The 17,192-nt window shown below is 44.5% G+C and overlaps 1 protein-coding gene across 1 annotated transcript in view; it reads right to left on the minus strand.

Annotated features, from left to right (window-relative positions):
- Window positions 1-17,192, minus strand: part of GRAP2 (GRB2 related adaptor protein 2) — a 59,077-nt gene that overhangs the window by 14,569 nt on the left and 27,316 nt on the right. The window contains exon 2 of the mRNA XM_039863405.1: window positions 4,717-4,808. Within this exon, the coding sequence (XP_039719339.1) occupies window positions 4,717-4,794 (78 nt within the window). The 5' untranslated portion in view covers window positions 4,795-4,808. The remainder of the gene's footprint in view (window positions 1-4,716; window positions 4,809-17,192) is intronic.

The raw sequence follows: 17,192 nt of genomic DNA on the forward strand, positions 1-17,192 counted from the left end.
GAGTCCCTGGACCTGGAAGTCCTTCAGAAAGTGTCTGCTGTTTTTCAAAAATATAATTCTGTAAAATGTGATATTCTTATGAGGGAGGGCGCCAGCTCTGAAGGACACGGAGGGGTTTTATAAGTTCTTTAAGGTGTTCTATGTGTATGTTTTCAATTTCATCATCTGTTCTGAAGAAATAAAAGTGTGTCCCATATTTGAGCTCTAGGATTGCCGAGAAAAGAAGACTTTATAGTTTCTAACATCAAATGTGACTGTTGGTATCACTAAGGACGTGTGGGTACGTGTATGCTGAGGGGGGTGGAAGGGGAGAGCAGAAAATCTAGGTCAGAAGAACTAGAAACTCGGCACTAGTGCCTGGTAGTCACAGAAAGAACACGGACGTTTCGCTCCGTGCCATCTCCCCCAGATTCATGGCCTCGGAATTCCTTTCTCCGGTACATGGGAATTCGGAGTTTGGCCCGAGTGGCAAATGTCAAAAAGGAGGTGTAAGCAAGGATGGGGTAACAGAGGCCATTTGGAAATTGGCTCCTCGCAGTAAGAACCACACTCTGCCCTTAATTCTCTGACCTGAAACCAGCTGTAATTTTAGTAATCGTGATTCAAACCCATCTACCTCCTCCAGCAACTGAAAGATTATCTCAGAATGCCGGCCATTTCTCCTCACCACCCGGAGCTTGCTCGGTCTGCCTGAGACTGTGTTCCCAGAGAGGTGAATTTACAGGCTATTTTTGGTGGATAGAAGACATGGTTTTAAAAAATCCATTTTTCTGCAAAGGAGAGTATTTGGGGGGAGGAGGCTTCCTCCTGCCGTCGTTGGCGCAGGGCCCCAGACTTCCTGTGCTTTTCATCTCTCCATCTCCTCGGTTCTTCTATCTCTTGTACCCATCACGTTAACCTGAGCAAGGAGTTCAGCCCAAGCACACGAGGTCTGACACTTAACTTTACTGTACCTTAATTCTTATAATGCTGCCTACGAGAATACATTTCTGGGCTGAGACTTAAGTTAGATGTAGGAAGAGGACAAAACCTACAGTTGGAAGAACTTTAAAATTGGATGGAATTCTAGCTCTCAGAGGCACAGCAGAAATCTGAAGCATTGAAGAATGACGTAGGATGAACCCTTAGTGCTTTTAGGTGGTTGTTTTAGTAGAAAGAAATGAGGTCGAGTTAGATGCATTGCAGAGGCAAGTAGAAACTGGACTGGGTCAAGAGACATTTTCAAACGACTGACAGATTCGACTGGTGCTGTGTGCAGCTGCAGGTCCGGAGGTTGGTGACACGACCATGGAACACCTGACTCCTGACTATTCAAACGTTTCTCTCACAGAAGAAGCAATCAAGTCACTTGGCAGGACTTCCCCATCCGCCATCTTGTTCCCCATTCTGTGATTGGCATCTCACGAGCACCTGCTCTTTGTACTTAGGTGCTGGGAAAACAGAGGTGAATAAGCTGGGGTCTTCACGCTGGGGTCTTCACCCCTCACGGTCTGGGGGTGGGGCGGGTTGGTGGTGAGCTGGGCAGACATTTTTTTATACCTTTTAGTGAAGAAGTCTATTTAGTCTTTTAGCACTAAAGGCCAAACACAAAAGAGCATCCCGGTGTGAGTTGCTGGCTCACTCAAGAGCTGGCTTTGAAAACGATTATGAGGCTCCCGGGGTGTGTTACCCAGCTGTGGGCGGGGTGGGGGGGACAGATGTTGCAGTTGTAGTCACACGTAGAGATCCACGGGCAGAGCCACTAAGCACATGACGCAGACATTCTGTGAGGCTTGGCCAGGAAGCCCTTCCGCTTTTCTCTGTCCTGCTACAGCTGCAGCGGGCACAATTTGAAAAAAAGGAGGGGTTCGGCCTGCTGTTGGAATTCTAAGCGAGCATGCAGAAACTCAATTTGACAATTCAAGAAATACATACAGAGCACCTGTTTGGGGCTGTGGCTCGTGTTCGATGCAAAGAAGACTCCAGTGTAGCTCTGCTCTGGGGAGCTCACAGACCAGCGGAGGAATCGAATATGCATTCGCTCACCACATATTAGGGAGTGTCGCCTTTCTGCTGTTCTAGACACAGAGGCAGAGCCGGTCCCCACCCTTACAGAGCTTTGGCGAGTGGCCAACACGAAAATGACAATCAGGATCCCACAGGGCAAGGGCAGCAACGAGGGATATACAGGGCACATGAGAGCACAGAGCCTCGGCCGGCCGGTCAGTAGCTGTCGCATGAGGCGGATTCATAAGCACCTCAAATGAAGGGTGTGTGGAGCGCTGTGGTAGAGCTGAAGAGGGAGTGGTTCCTTCTCCTGAGCAGTACGGAGCGGGAGGATGAGTGAGGATTCCGAGAGAGGTAGTCAGATATGAGTGTGCAGGGAAGGGCATTCGGAATATGGGAGAAAGCCTGAGGGAGGATGGTGTATTGCAGTGTGTGTGACCTGGGGGCATGAGCACATAAAGATGTGTGTGTGTGTGTGTGTGCGCGCGCGCGCGTGTGCGTGTGCGTGTGTGTGTGAGCGCGCGCGCGTGTGTTCAGGCACGTGAGCATGATGAGGCTGGGTACCGGGTTGGAGACAGACGGCTTAGATTTCAATCAATTGGCAATGGGGACCCACTGAATGCTCTCGAGTCAGGAAGTGATATGATCTGATTTGTCTTCTGGAAAGATCCCTCTGGGACTGGTATGTAGAATGATTGAAGGAGGAAGAGACAGGAGGTGATGAGGTCAGTCAAGGGGCTCTGGCAATAGTCTGAACAGTCAGAGGCAGCAGGGATGAGTAATACTGGTAATAGGGTGGCCATTTATTGGGCTTCTGCTTTGGGATGGGGCCATTGCCTCTAATCTGTTCCAGAACCCTGCCTGATAGATATGGCCTCCTCGTACAGATAAAGACACTGAATGTCAGAGGGGGCAAGTGACTGGCCAAGCCCACACAACTGGTAAGCTGGGATTCAAACTCATTTTTATCTGGTTCCAAAATCCATACTCCTTTTTAGTGCGTCGGGCTCCTGTCTAGTGACAGAGGGGATGCTCGAGAGATACCATGAAAGGAAAATGTTCGGAGCAGAGGACGGTGTTCAGGAGTCAGACAGAAGTCCAGTCAGACCCAGGGGAGGGACAGTGTCACAGTTAGCAGCGCTCCCTGAACAGCGTCACATTCTACAGGCATTTTAGCAGGGTCCACAGAGTCCACGTTAAGGGGCTCACTGGTGGACTGTAGAGAAGCGTTGGGGGTAAAAGCTGGATGCCAGAGCGTTCCCGCAGAACACGTGAGAAGCAAGGCAGTGGAGGTGCCCAGCGTAGAGAATCTGTTCCAGTGTTGGCAGCAAAAGGGAGGAAAGAAATTGGGAGCTGGATCGCGAAGCAGAGTTGAGAAAGGGTTTTTTTGTTTTTGTTTCTGTTTTTGTTTTTGCTTTGACTTTTCTGGGGAATAGAGAAAACTTAAGCAAGATACTAGGTTCTGTTTGCAAAGAGAGATGAGGAATGAAAGTTGCCCCGCCCCCCCTGGGCCTCTTTGGTGCAAGGACACTCTAGAGTCACGTGGTCACAATACTCCCTAGAGATGAAAGGGACTGCTGGCTGTGTGGCAGATCCCTCTGTTACCTTGGTAAGATCCCAGAGAAATGAAGGTCACCTTTCCTGGGTCAGCAGCCCAAAAGGACATTTTGACCTTGAGAAACTCCAACATCGAAGACACGCTTTTTGCAATCACACTACTAGATCTTGCAAGGTGAGAGCGGTTAGAAGGATAAACGCTGGGAGCGCTCGAGCTCTAAGCCCAGTCATGCTACCTGCTTTGTGCTCCACGGACACCTTCTGAGTCACGCCCTCACTTCCTGACAGGGTTCTTTCTTAGTAGTGAGACAATGGTGGCCTCATGCTGCTGGGCAGTCTGAGAAGGCCCACGTGGGCTGTGAGGGTCAGGGACCAGGATATCCGAGGGTGCTCTGAGGCCAGGTGGGGGGGACATTAGCATCACAGACTCCCCAGTGGCCTCTGGAAGGGCTTATACTCTTTTGCACAAAATAAGGATTCAGAGGTGGAGTCTGAAAGTGCAGGGCATGAAATTTGGGAGAGGGCCAAGGCTTCTTCAGCTCAGTTAAGTAGCCACTACAACTCAAGTGCAGGTGGAAGACAAGTTTTAAGAAGCCTCCGAGTGGGGGGCGTGCACGGCCTGTTTGAGCCATGTCTCCTTCAGCTGCCTTTCCCAGGCTCTCTCCAACCTCCTGCAGGTTCCGCCAAGCTGGCTCTCACAGTGCTCCCAGAATCCCACACGGGCTTGCTCATTTCTGACCTTTAGCTAAAAGCCCGACTCACCTTCATTGCATCCCTGACAACCGATGCTGCCACGCAGTCCTACAAACCCGTCTTTCAAGGTAGGGAGGCTTGTTCCCTCACCTGTGCTCCCCTGAGCTCTAAGATAAAGAGGTCTGTAACCACCTTTTGGATGGATTTGTTTCCTCCTTCAGAGATGCTGAGCATCTCAGAACAAAGATGGTGGCTTACGCCGGCTGAATTCCCATCACCTGGCCTGGTAGCTGGCATACAGGTGCTCATAAGGAACCCTTTTGACAGAGGTGACCTTCTTTTTCTTATTTTTATTTTTTTTTAAAAAAAGAACTGTATTTAGTTCTTAAGAAACAAAGGCACGGATTGTTAGATTAGCTCAGCGGCCCCATCGGAGTGACCCAAGCTCCCCGTGGCGCTCCTAGGCCCCACGTCACCTACCTTCAGAACGTCTCCAGTGTGAAAACTCAGTTCGTCCTCACCCGAGGCGGTGAAATCAAACTTGGCGATGGCTTCCATGTTGGAGCGCGAAGCTGGAAGAGAAATAACGTGGTCATTGTGTCTTTCTGCCAGAAGAGCCGCAGAGCAGATGGTGCAGAGTAGCAGTCCTAGCGGTTGGTAGGCGAGGGGTCGGATGTCTCCAAGCTGCAGAGGGAGGCGCGCAGGCGCACAGTGAGCGCTTTTGTTTTCGAAAAGAGCTGCTGGAGCCTTTAGGATCCGCTTCCTGGCATCGTTCCTGGATCCCCAGATGCCACGAGTCGGAAATGAAAGCCGGCGATACCTTACTCTCTCCTTTCATCTCCCTTTGCCTGTCCTAGCCTGTCACCATTTCTGGGGCTTCTCCGTTTCAGGTTGGTGAGGATGGAAGACTTGCTATCATCTCTAACTTGAGGCCTGAGGGGCTGGAAAGACTGTTCTGTAAACACCATCCGAGGCTGTCCCTTGGCAGCTATATTTAACCAGGCAGCGTTAATTAGACAGATGCCATTGTGACTTTTACATCTGAATCATTTAAGAGAATTAGACATCGTTGGCCAGTGGGGAACTTCCGTCCTTCTGCATGGTTTGAGAGTAGAAAGCGTCCTGGTTTTTTGAGTCGGGATATTCAATTAGTCGGATTCCTTGTTTTAATATTATAGTGTAAGCCAAGTACATTCTGAAAACTTTTCATTTTAATATGTCTGCATCGAGTTAAAATATCGACCTTTCCTAGTAATAGATCAGACCTGTGTAAAAATGAATGTCAGCCTTCAAATAAAATATAGTTTTGTTTTGTTGTTTAAGGAGACAGTGCAGATGTAATAGAAATAGAGCCCTGGTTTTGTTGGTGAATAGCTGTATGATCTTGTGCAAGTAACTAAAACTCTCAGAGTCTCAGTTTCCTCATCTGTAAAATGGGGGGTCGTAATATTCAACTAATAAGGATGTGGGATTAAATTCAATAATAGATGCTAGATGTTATACCAAATAAAACTAAGTAGTATCACTATCTTAAAATAATTTGGTGAAATGAATTTATCCTCAGCGAAGGTAGCCTGGCCAAAAGCGTCCCGGATTTCTCTTCTGATTTCTCCCATTTGTAAACTTTTCTCATTGAAATTTGATGTTTATTCTTCATGATCCTCAAAACCTTTGATCCTCTGCTAAGACGGCCTACCGTCAGGACATAGTCTTGAAAGCTGTTTTGCATTTACTTTTTGTAAAATTTGCCTAAGTCTGAAACCCCCAAACCTAACCGACTTTAAAGTGGCACTATAACTGTCCTCTCAGTGGGAATTTCTGCCCAGGTGACAAGATTTGGGTAAGGAAGGAAGGTGGCTGCCAGTGGGAGAATGCATCAGGCAGAAATCAGGGGACTAAAGCTGATTGCAACAGTGGTGACAGCAAATGGCTTGTTTCTTTGACTTTCAACATTTGCTTCATCTTCCAAAGGCAATTTGTAGAAATGAATATTACCAACCCCAAGGATAGATATTAAGCAAAAAATATTTCAGGAGCCAAAGTAAAATGTCTTTGCTTACTGTCCGAGCTTTATCGCCAGCTAAAGCTTATTTCCAAACAAAACAAACAAACAAATATATATATATATATATATACTTTTTGTACACTTTTTTCAAGATCTGTCTATCTAAGGCAAATTAAAATTTATGTGACTTAGGATGACCCACTCAACAGGAAGGCGTATTCTGCCCTCCTTAGTGAATGTTAAATGTCTTTGCTGATTTGATTCACTCCATTACTTTAACATGCAAAGCTTTCCCTAATTAAGACCTTGCCTCTAGTTTGCAACACATTAAGATGTGGTTTCTGTGGGTCACCGTCCTGGTATCAAAAGTAGACACTGGTCGCCTCAGGAGATCAAGTGTCAGGTGAACGGTCTTAAAAACCAAGATCCCATTTCTATGCAAATTTACCTTAATAAGCATGATGGAGACAAGGGGAGGCAAATGCTAAACGTATTAGAAAGTCACATAAATTAGAGAAAGGGAAAAAAAAACCAAGGCATACTCTCAATATGACCTTGAGCTTGGGAAGGTCTTTCCTACATTACATGTAACTCAGATCGGGCCTGGGAGCTTGGTCCAGGTAGGCTCTAAGTCACTTCAGTGAGAAGGTCGAGGCAGAAGTAAAATTGTTTCTGAGTAGTGGCACTTTTCTCTGCCTCCCCGCAGGAGGCAGATGGTGCAGCAAAACCAATGACATAGGCACATCGCAGAGCTCCCCAGCTTATAATATTAATCCTGGCTCAAAAAAAAAAAAAATACCAATTAAATAAGCCGACTCCTCATGAAATCACTTTGAAAAAATTAGTTTGCATCCTATTTCCATTTGCGAAATGAAATCTGTTCAGATCTGTTCGGTCGGAGGGAGACATTTAGGGTAGAGTGGGATATGCTCTGGTTTTGTTCAAATCACAGGCTTTGCAAATTCTTCCCTTGAACTGACCATTTTCTGCATCCCTGATAGCAGAGAATGGTAAATGTGCCACTCCAAGGGGTCAGACTTCTGTTTGATCATAGAAATGCCCGGAAATATCCCATTCCTGTATATCCATGAGTTTTCATTTTAAAAAGTTTTGAATTACCACCGGGGAAAAAGAAAACTGAACTAACGTAGTTTATCCATTTGTTTTATAATCTGTACCGACTGCTACTGCATCTGGGAAACAAAAAAGTATATATGATGGAGATAAAACCACAGTAGCAACAATGTCGAGATAGAAGAGAAGGGAGAGAGAGAGAGGGAGAGGGAGAGCGAGCAGCCGCCTCAAGAATTCAAGAATGCAGTGGAGCTTTCTTGATGCTGTTTGCAGTAACAGTGCTTTGACCTCAGGGGAGGGGATGTAGGCAGAGCCGCCTCTTCAGAGAATCTCCCAGACGAATTATATGTGCTTTTCCTGCCAGTAATCAGCTTTAGAAATGGCTGAAATGCTACCTTCGGTAGAGTGTGGGTGAGAAGTGACAGTATCCACCTCCAGCACCTTCCCCGTACCCAATCCAGCCCCGCCAACAATGCCATTTGTCCAGGAATCCCACCTCGGAATGGTGCAGGGCTCCAGCCCCTACTGCCACCTCTGCTTCTCACCAGCTCTCTGCATCCGTCTCACCTCCCCCATTATGAATTGCACATAAGATCCATCAGCAGCCCTGCAACACAGATCTGCTTCTCCACCGGGCAACACCACCCAGGACTTCCCCAGGCACGGTTTTCTCTGCCTTTGCATTTCCATGTAAGCTTCTTTTACCACCGAAAAACCTGAAAAATATTCAGGCTACCTACCAGGAATGCTTATTTACTTCTAAAATATAGTCACCACAGAGGATGAAAACAAAAGGTACGAGACAAGCCTTTAAAACATCCTTTATTTGAAAGCCAGATTAAGTGGATGTGTTCTGAAACACGTAGTCACCATCAAAATGGTACCAGGCAAGAAACGTCTTGAAAGATTTCAGCTCCTCCTAAGTTGGCTATGAATAGCTAAGCTTTCTGTTTTATACATCTCGTAAAAAGAGCAATTGCATAACACCACAAAGCTGTTTGAAGATTCAGGCTCAGGACCCATCGAAAGAGGGAGCTGGGTCCTAAATTGAATCAGTGACACCACTTCCTCTTTTTTCTGGGGAGAGCTCTAGTTTGAAGATTATATGACCTGCCCAAGGTTATGTTGTAATTCAGTTAAGATAATGCCTTAGGGAATGAAAAGAAAGAAAAACACTGTTCTTGATAAGTACGGTTGACTCGAACAACATGGGGGTTTAGGGGTGCCGGTCCCACACACAGTGAAAATCCACGTATAACTTTTGACTCCCCTAAAACTTAACTGTCCCTCAGTATCCATGGGAGATTTGCTCCAGGACCCCTAGCAGACACCAAAATCTGAAGATGCTCAAGTCCTCTATATAAAATGGTGTAGATCAATGCATACAATAAGCCCTCTGCATCTGTGGGTCCCCGACCTCAGATCAAAAACAGTGCAGGTATTTATTGAGAAAAATCTGTGGACCCTCCTGGTTTAAACCCACATAGTTCAAGGGTCAACTGGATTGCTGGAAGTGTATTTATCAGGACATTAGCAACAAGCATAATTTTTATGAATTTATCTTGCATGTGAAATGAAGTGGTAGAATGGTGAGGAGTTTACATTTTAGGATTTTGGCTGCAGCTAGCAAGGAGAGCTTGGCTAAAAATGTAAAGCTATACCAGCCATCAAACTTTCCCTAACGCGGACACTTGGAACCCACTGCCTTTCTATTTGTCGGGCAAAGCCCCTCGTGGAGAGGATGGAGAGGTAGAGGGTTTACTCCTTCTGGAACTGACAGGGTCAGCTCCATCACTTTTCAGAAGTAGGAAGCCTTACACTGCTAGAAGAAAATGATTACAGCTAAGCCTCGCTGTGCACAATAGCCATGTTCTTGAAAAGTTATTATGAATAGAGTATTTGTAAATGGAATCAGATTAGCATGCACATGGAAGCTCCATTCCATAAAGGAGCCTCATGGTGAATCCTTTTACAAAATGAAAAGGAAAATTTGTTATGCAAATCATTATTTTTTAATTTGTCTCTTTTGAAGCCTGGATTTTCCTGCACTGAGTCTTAAAACAGAGCACACCTGTATAACCCCTGTAGCACCTGGGTTAAATAAGTACTACTTTTCCCTCTTCTTAATTCTCAAAACCCTTTTAAAAAACCTTTTCTATTGATATATAACATTCTACCTTGGTGTATAAACTAGGAGTTGTCAAACGTTTTCTGTAAGGGCCTGAAAGTAAATATTTTTGGCTTTGTGGTCATACAGTCTCTATCACTACTACTCACCTGTGCTGGAGAGGAGAAAGGAATGGGCGTAGCTGGGTTCCAATAAAACAGGATTTACGGATGCCGAAATTCGAATTTCATATATTTTTTACATGCCACAAAATATTCTTCTTCTGATTCCCCCCCACCCCCAAACCATTTTAAAATGTACAAACCATCTCAGCTCATGGTCAAGAACATGTGATGGGTCAAATGTGCCCTACTGGCTGTAGTTCACCAATCCCCGGCATAGACATTCATAGCTGTATTCTGTCTCCCCTAACAGTTCGTAAACTTCTTGAGGAGAAGGAGCGAAGGCTTAGGAGTAGATGGCCTTGGATTTAACTCTTAAGATGTGCAGTTTGCTTCCCAAGTGCCCGGTTTCTTCATCTATAGGACATGAGTGACCACACTTACTTCACGGGGCTGCTGTGTGTTAATGTGTGTCAAGATCCTGACACACAGTAGATATTCAATAGATGGTACTCATAGCTCTTGTTATTTATTCTTAGATTCCCTTCAATACCTCGCCAGTGCTTAGCAGGCATTTAGTAATTATTTGCTGAATGGATTAAAACATGATAAATGACCTGCCATCAGAGTTATAACTGTCATTGATTCACTCAGCAAAGGGGCAGCAGATAGAAGGACCCATCTACAAAGATCAATTAATTTCCCACTCACTCAAAGGTGCCCTGACTTCTCAGCAAACTCAGCCAGAGATAATGAAGCACACATTCACGCTAATAGTCTGATTTATTTAGTCCAACAGAGGGCAATGGTGCACCCCGAACAGTCAATTCCATCTTGAAACTTTTCTTTGCATCTTGAGTCCCTACAACCTAGACAGGTTTGGCAACTGCCCTCATTGTCTCTTGTCTGTGTTAAGGCATTTAAACTTTAATATTTGCAATCGTCTAAAACCCATTAGATGCAGAATTGCTTAGATCGAAAAGAATTGAAAGTCATCTGCTCTGACACATTTCCTGATGCTTAACTTCCCTCTGTGTTTTCTGAAAAGATGTTCCTTGTTAATCTCAAAGTGACTAGTCCCCCACTTCCGCTTTTGATTCTAGGTTAATGATTTGTGTTGAGACCCCTACTTTGCGTTTTTCTTTTGTCTGAACCTTATGGCTGTGGCTGGAGCCTTTCTGCCTTAGTTTATCTCAGTGTCCTCTTCCTACGTCCAGCGCCCAGTAACAGGTGATGAACTCAGGCATGACAGCTCTAACCACACCTGTAGGATTCCTGTAAAAGGAAAACATAGAGTAGGAGTTTCAACACAAATCAGTGACCTTGAAAATTTGTAAACGTAGAACAGACAGGCACAGCTGCTGCTTTAATAGTCATCTTCCAGAGACCCAAACCAATCTATTCTGGAAAAGAAAGTGAAAAAGGAGAAAAGAAAAAGGCTGAGCACGGCCAAGAGATCAAGGCTGGCCTTTCCTCATTTGGGGCTCTCAAATGACAACATTTTTGCTCTATTCTAAACCAGCAGAATCCTTGCTTACAGGAGACCTTTCGATCAGCTGGCCGTGTTGGAAATACTAACGTTCTTCCTGAATGTCTAACAAGCCTTATACCTTTCTTTATTGTGCCTGCTCTTGACTTACTTTTACCTCATCCTCTGGAGCCTTTAAAATAGAGACCCTCAAGTCCTATTCCAGTAAGATCTTCCTTCTGGTTTCTCTGGAGACTTGGTACTATGGCCAGGTACAGAAGGTGAAGCAGGAGTCAAATCACAGCAACTACGACCCAGCCTGCAGGTTGCCACGTACTTGGGAATGGCCATCAGGGACCTCTGCTTAGAAGATTTTCAACCAACAGTTCCTACGCATGTCTGGACCTCCCAAGTCAGATGCAGGATCCTTCTGCCCTTTGGCCTCGCCTTGAGATTTCTTCCTATTTTCCAAATGGGAACCATCTCCCCAGCTAGAAGGCACTTGGTTTCTAGGTTTCAAAGCCAAATAAATATATTTTGAAGACTTATAGACAAACTTTACAGAATTGGAGAGTCCCTCTAAATCCTTAATATCCTTATTTAATCAAATCGATGTTCTGCACGGTCCCTGTCTGTCACTGTGGATTAGGGCGATTTCATTGGTCTCAAGGACGCTTTTCTCTTTTTTAATTAGCTCCTCTTTTCTTGCTTAAAGTTTTTTGTTTTTGGGGTGAAAGGAATGGTGAGGGGAAGGAAGTAGAAGAGGAAGGAGACAAATCGGGAGTCTGTCCCTGTGCGTGTCCTCTGCCCTCTTTTGCCTTGTAAATTGCGTGATGCTCAGACAAAAGGTCATTTGCTCTTCCTTTTTTCTGATTTTTTTTAAAAAAATATTTTCTGTTAAAGCATAGTTGACATACAATATTATATTCATTCTTCTGATTAATTACGACCTTACTCTTCTTTAATCAACACCAGTCTGGCTTATAAAACATATCTTTTTTTAGTACATCACATAAAGTCTTATTTGTCCTCAAACTTTTTATTAGAAAAATATCTTTTTCTTTTAGTGTAATGCGTACGTCCTATCAAACTCAAGCAAATTCTATCCTTTTCTCCCTAACTTGTCACTCTATGCAAGGTGAGGTTGCCAGCAACTGTGAGGTTTGTGGGACCTGGGTGCCAGACAGACCTGGTTTCAAATCTCAGGTCTCTTGCTTACGTGGTGCTATCTTTAAACAGGAAGCCCGGGGCAGCCACACTGGGAGAGCATCTGGGCCAAGCCTCACCAAAGTCTAGAAATGCCGGCTAAGACTAAGACCATTTACTGATATGGTCTATCCCGTGCCAAGGGCTTCACAAACGCTCAACCTTCGCAACGTGTATTATCATTATCGTTCTCTCGTCACAGCTGGGAAACTGAGGCCAGAGATGAGTGTCCACGTCTGCTGGCTTCTAAGGCCGTGCTTCCTTAGCACACGTGGCCTCTGCGGGTCCCAGCGAAATAGTGAAAGGTCTGCTCTAGTTCAGGATCATTGCTAACTAGCGTAGGGCCCACTGAATCTTCCTGAGTGGCTGTCCTTCAGCCAAGAAAAATGATGGCAACAATTCTCACGTATTTACAAAATTCAAGCCCGTTACTCCTTGGTCAAAGAGGCAAAGACTACAATAAACCTGGCTGATTTGGGACTAAGCAATCATGTGCTTTAAGGCAATTGCAGAAATGGAAACAATCTCAGCTAATAAATGTACAAGCTACTGTTCTGTTCTCTTCCTTTCTGTTCTCTCTCTTTCTCTCTCTCTCTTCTCTCTCTCTCTCTCTTCCCCCTCCCTCTCCACCTCTCCCTCTCCCTCCTGTCCTCTCTCTCTCTCTTTGTTTCTGATTTTCTAACCTTTCTCACCATCAACCGATCTCACAATAATTTTGCTTTTGTCAAGTTCTTTTCCTTTCTCCTGGAAGCATTACTCCCTTACCATGAATCTAGTTAGAAAAAGTATATCCAAAATACTTTTGTTTTGAAATCTCCTACACTTTTCTTATTTAAATGACACCATAAGAAAACATCAATCCAAAACCACAACAAAAATGAAACAGAAAGGGCCCACCGGCCCCGCCGGAGATGTTTCTTCTCGCTCCGCTCTGCTGCGAGACTGGCAGATCGCTTGCCATTTCCTCGTTTAATCCTTATTGTTTCCTAGAGCAATAACCACTGTCTACAGAGACACCATGAGTCCTGCAGTCAAAACCCCAACATGAACAAAGCATTAAAAATACCCACCCAGAATCAGAAATTATTTAATGGCGGTGGATGTGAGTGGAGGGCAAGAAAGAAACAGACAGACAGACATTTTACGGATCTCTAGGGCTTCTTCTTCTTTCGTTTTTTTTTTTTTCTTTACTTCCTACTTTCTATTCACATCACGATTTCCCCTCAGATGTGTCACCAGGATTTTATGGTGCCTTCATGTCCTCTTTGCCTTCACTTCCCTTCTGTTCACTGCATGTTTGTTTTTATTGATTTGGGCTCAGAGAGTGGAGCTCATTCATCATACATGTGAAAGCCTCCATGGTCTTGCTTTGCTGTCACCGGGGCTGTCTACCACTCACAAACGTCACCGATATGCTCAGCGTCCTCTCTCCGTTCCTTTACCGCCTGTGCTAATTTAATTCTTATTTGGACAAAGCACAAGAAGTCGTGTAGACGACCTCATGAACACGATGACTTTAATGTTGTCACTTTTACTTATATTCCCAAGTCCCCATTTCTTATTGGAACACGGGTCATTATTCAGTGCGTCGGTCACGAAGCTTGCAAGAGTGGACACTAACCTGGCTAACATTGCTTCATTTGATATGTCTATCCTGAAAAGTTGGAGGTGATTACATGTCTATATGTCAAGTCATCTCATTAAGGTCCTAAAACGCGCCAGTAAAAGGAATGATATTGCAAATTACTTCCATCAAATGAATCATTGTAATATTCTTATTTTTGGAAAGTGTAGGTCTTAATCTGAGTTTGCTTAAATGGAGGAACCCCTGCATGTGCCATGTTTAAAGTAGTTCTCTTTATTTTGAATTGCCAGTTTTGATCAAGTGGGGCCCCACATCTTAGATTCTCAGAGTCGGAAGTGACCCCGAAAACTGGTCCAGTCTTTCCCTAATTTATTGAGACGATGGAGAATAGCGCAAGGAGGGCTGGAGTGGAAGGAGTGGACTAATAGCCCAATGAACTGTCATATCGAACCAAAATGTCTCATTATATTTTTCAGTCCGAATTCTGCCCTAAGAAATAAAAACATTGAATATATGAGGACGATGCTCACAAGTCCCACTTTTTTATTTCTAAGCTTAAATATCCCCAGCGTCCTCTACCACCTTCGACGCGACAGGGTTCGGACTCCTCGTTCTCCTGGTCATTTTCCGCAGGTCACGTCGCAATTTTTCAATGTTCTTCTCAAAACGCGTTACCTAGAATTGAACCCAGTATTCAAGATATGGTCTGAGCTGGGCTGAGTAGAATAGGACTATTTAATTACTTTATCTGTACAGGAGATTTTCAATAATGTGTTATACTGTTTGGAGTTCAACAACAACCACAGCAAAACCTCAACTATTTCCCAACAAGTAGAGGGGTCGAGCCGGGCCTCTCTGCTTCTGCGGGGGGTTTTGGAGAACCACAGTGTGAGGCTCGCATTTAATGCTTTTGACTTTTTTCTTGTTTTTGTCTCTCCCGGTTGGCAGTTTCTTCTGTCCGTCACAATTCTTTTGGGCATCGATTTGTATTCCTACTTTCTAGTTATCTCTTCCAACTCTTTTTTTCATAAGCAAACTTAATGCCTTTTTGGTTTTTATTCCTTAATAAATGGAACATGATGCTTTGGAGTCAGACAGAGCTGGATTTGAATCCTGACTCCTTCCTCCACCTGCTGTGTAATCCTGAGCATACTAATTATTTTATTATTATTTTTTTTAATACTGGTTGTTTTGAAACCCAGTCTCGTACCTGAAGACTTCCTCCAGGCTGTCATTAACCTATTATTCAGCGTTCTTTGAGTATCAACTCCAAATCCACCAGATTAAGTAGCTATCATTCAGCCTGTCTTTCTGCATTTTCTTCTCTAGGGCATCATAGAAGCACCGAAGTGAATCCCAGCGTTGTTGGGCCTGTGGCCCTTTCCTTGTCTGTCAGTTTAGTGATCCACTGGGAAGAGAAATAAAGCAGAATAGCATCAACTCTTCTTTCGGGGCCATACTTGGGGAAAAGCAAAGTGGAAAAAATTCATCTTCTCTCTTACTCTTTCTCTTTTGTGTTTTCTGTTCCCTGCTCATTGTCCTCTTTTCCAGGCAGTTGAGTTTCCTTTTGTTAGGTCTTTTAAATAGGCTGCTGCCGCCTTACCTGCCACGCCCCATTCTCCCTCCACCCGCTTGATGGAGGGAGACCCTGGAGTGAAGACCCTTGTGTGCTGAAGCTTCTGACGAATGCTTTCTGAGAGTCGTTTGCCCGTTCAGATCCGCTAGCTCCCAGATCCACTCGAGACTCTCCTGTCGTCATTTCTGACCTTTGGCAATCTCTCCCCAACCTGTCTGCCTAAAGCGACCTCAGAATATCACATACCCCATGCCATGTGCTTTAGTAAATAGCTTCCTGAGCACCCCATCTGCATCTTTGCCTCTGAACTGGTCCTCTTTTCACCATCTAACTCAAACTGTGGTGCACAGTTGTGCAGGTTGTTCACCGCACAAGGGCCCCTGGCCGAGATTGCAGTGGGGGTGAAAGTCCATCTGGTGTTCTTCTCATCAAGCTGTGATCCTATAATGGGGTTGCACTTTCCTAACTTAAACAAAGGCACCTGGTCTGATTTCAACTGCTCCTTCCAGGCCTGTGCTCTTGATCTCTTTTATTCTTCTGGCGGACTCTATGTACCTACCCCTTGCTTGGTGCTGCCGCCATGTCGAGTGAGGTGGGCCAGGACGTGGGCTTTTGGAGTCAGGCTTCCAGAGTTCAAATCCTGATTCTCTCACTAGCTATCTGGGGAACACCAAGCAAGTTATTTAATCCTCTAGGCCTCAAGTTCCCTATCTTTAAAACAGGAGTAATAATAGTGCCTGCTTCATAGTACCGATAGCTAACAACAATTGAGATGCGTCGTGGCTCTCAGGAAGCATGAATGAGAAAGTGTATATATACCTCACTGAGGAGGGTGGCGAGAGAAAACACAGATTGCCCAGTTCAAATGGAATTCAAACAGCAATTCATTTTCTAGTATATTTCAAATGTTTACGTTCTTCATAGAAATTTCAAAATGTTAAGAATAATGGCAAGGAATCATTTAATCTTTTCACCCTCTCGTCTCAGGTCTCCCTGCTGATCCTTCACTTCACAGAATGGCCATCGCACAATATCTCATGCATGGAAACTGGGAAGTGCGTTAACCTGAGGTCTTGGGATGAAGTCTGTACGTGTTCCCCTGAAGGTTGTGGTCTGCACGAGGAACATGTATTTTCTTATCTATATATAATTCTAGCCACAAAATGTCCTACTTCCTACTTTCTCTGTTTTGTGTGTGTGTGCGTGTTATTGGAATAGTTTGTGTTTTGATAAATAGACTTTATATATTGAAATTTCTGTTTTTAAAAATGATTTTTTTTTTTGTAATCCATACTTGTGATAAAGCAGGAATCCTTTAAGCCCTCTTACTTATTCAGATATCCCTCTTGTGATTATTCTGGCATTTCACATCATTATTCTCAATTTCACTACCTGCTTTCTCGTATCTACAATTTGTCAAATTTTTCCATACTTGGCATTTGCACCACAGTAAAAAAAAATTTCTAGGTACCAGCCCCAGTAAACTATTAGTCCCATCAGGTAGTTACCAGATTGACATTTACTTGTATCGCCGTGTATCTAGTCCTAATGACAAATAATCCTCGAATCGGTCGCTGATACCTCATCCTTTCTTTATATGATTTGTGCCTTCCTAGAGCCTCGTCTCTTCCTGGAACCATTGTAGAGGAAGTTACTAAACCACCGACAGTACCAAATGTGGTTCTGTTCTTTTCATGATTTTCTCTTTTTTTATAGTCTTGCAGTGTGAATCCTCCATCACTGACTCCTTGCCCAAATTCTTTTCTCTCTCTCTCTCCTAACTCTGTCTGTATGGCCAAGCGGTGGCGATCTC

The sequence above is a fragment of the Pteropus medius genome, unplaced genomic scaffold (genome assembly GCF_902729225.1).
Source record: "Pteropus medius unplaced genomic scaffold, Ma_sr-lr_union100, whole genome shotgun sequence".
In the NCBI taxonomy this organism is placed as follows: Eukaryota; Metazoa; Chordata; class Mammalia; order Chiroptera; family Pteropodidae; genus Pteropus; species Pteropus medius.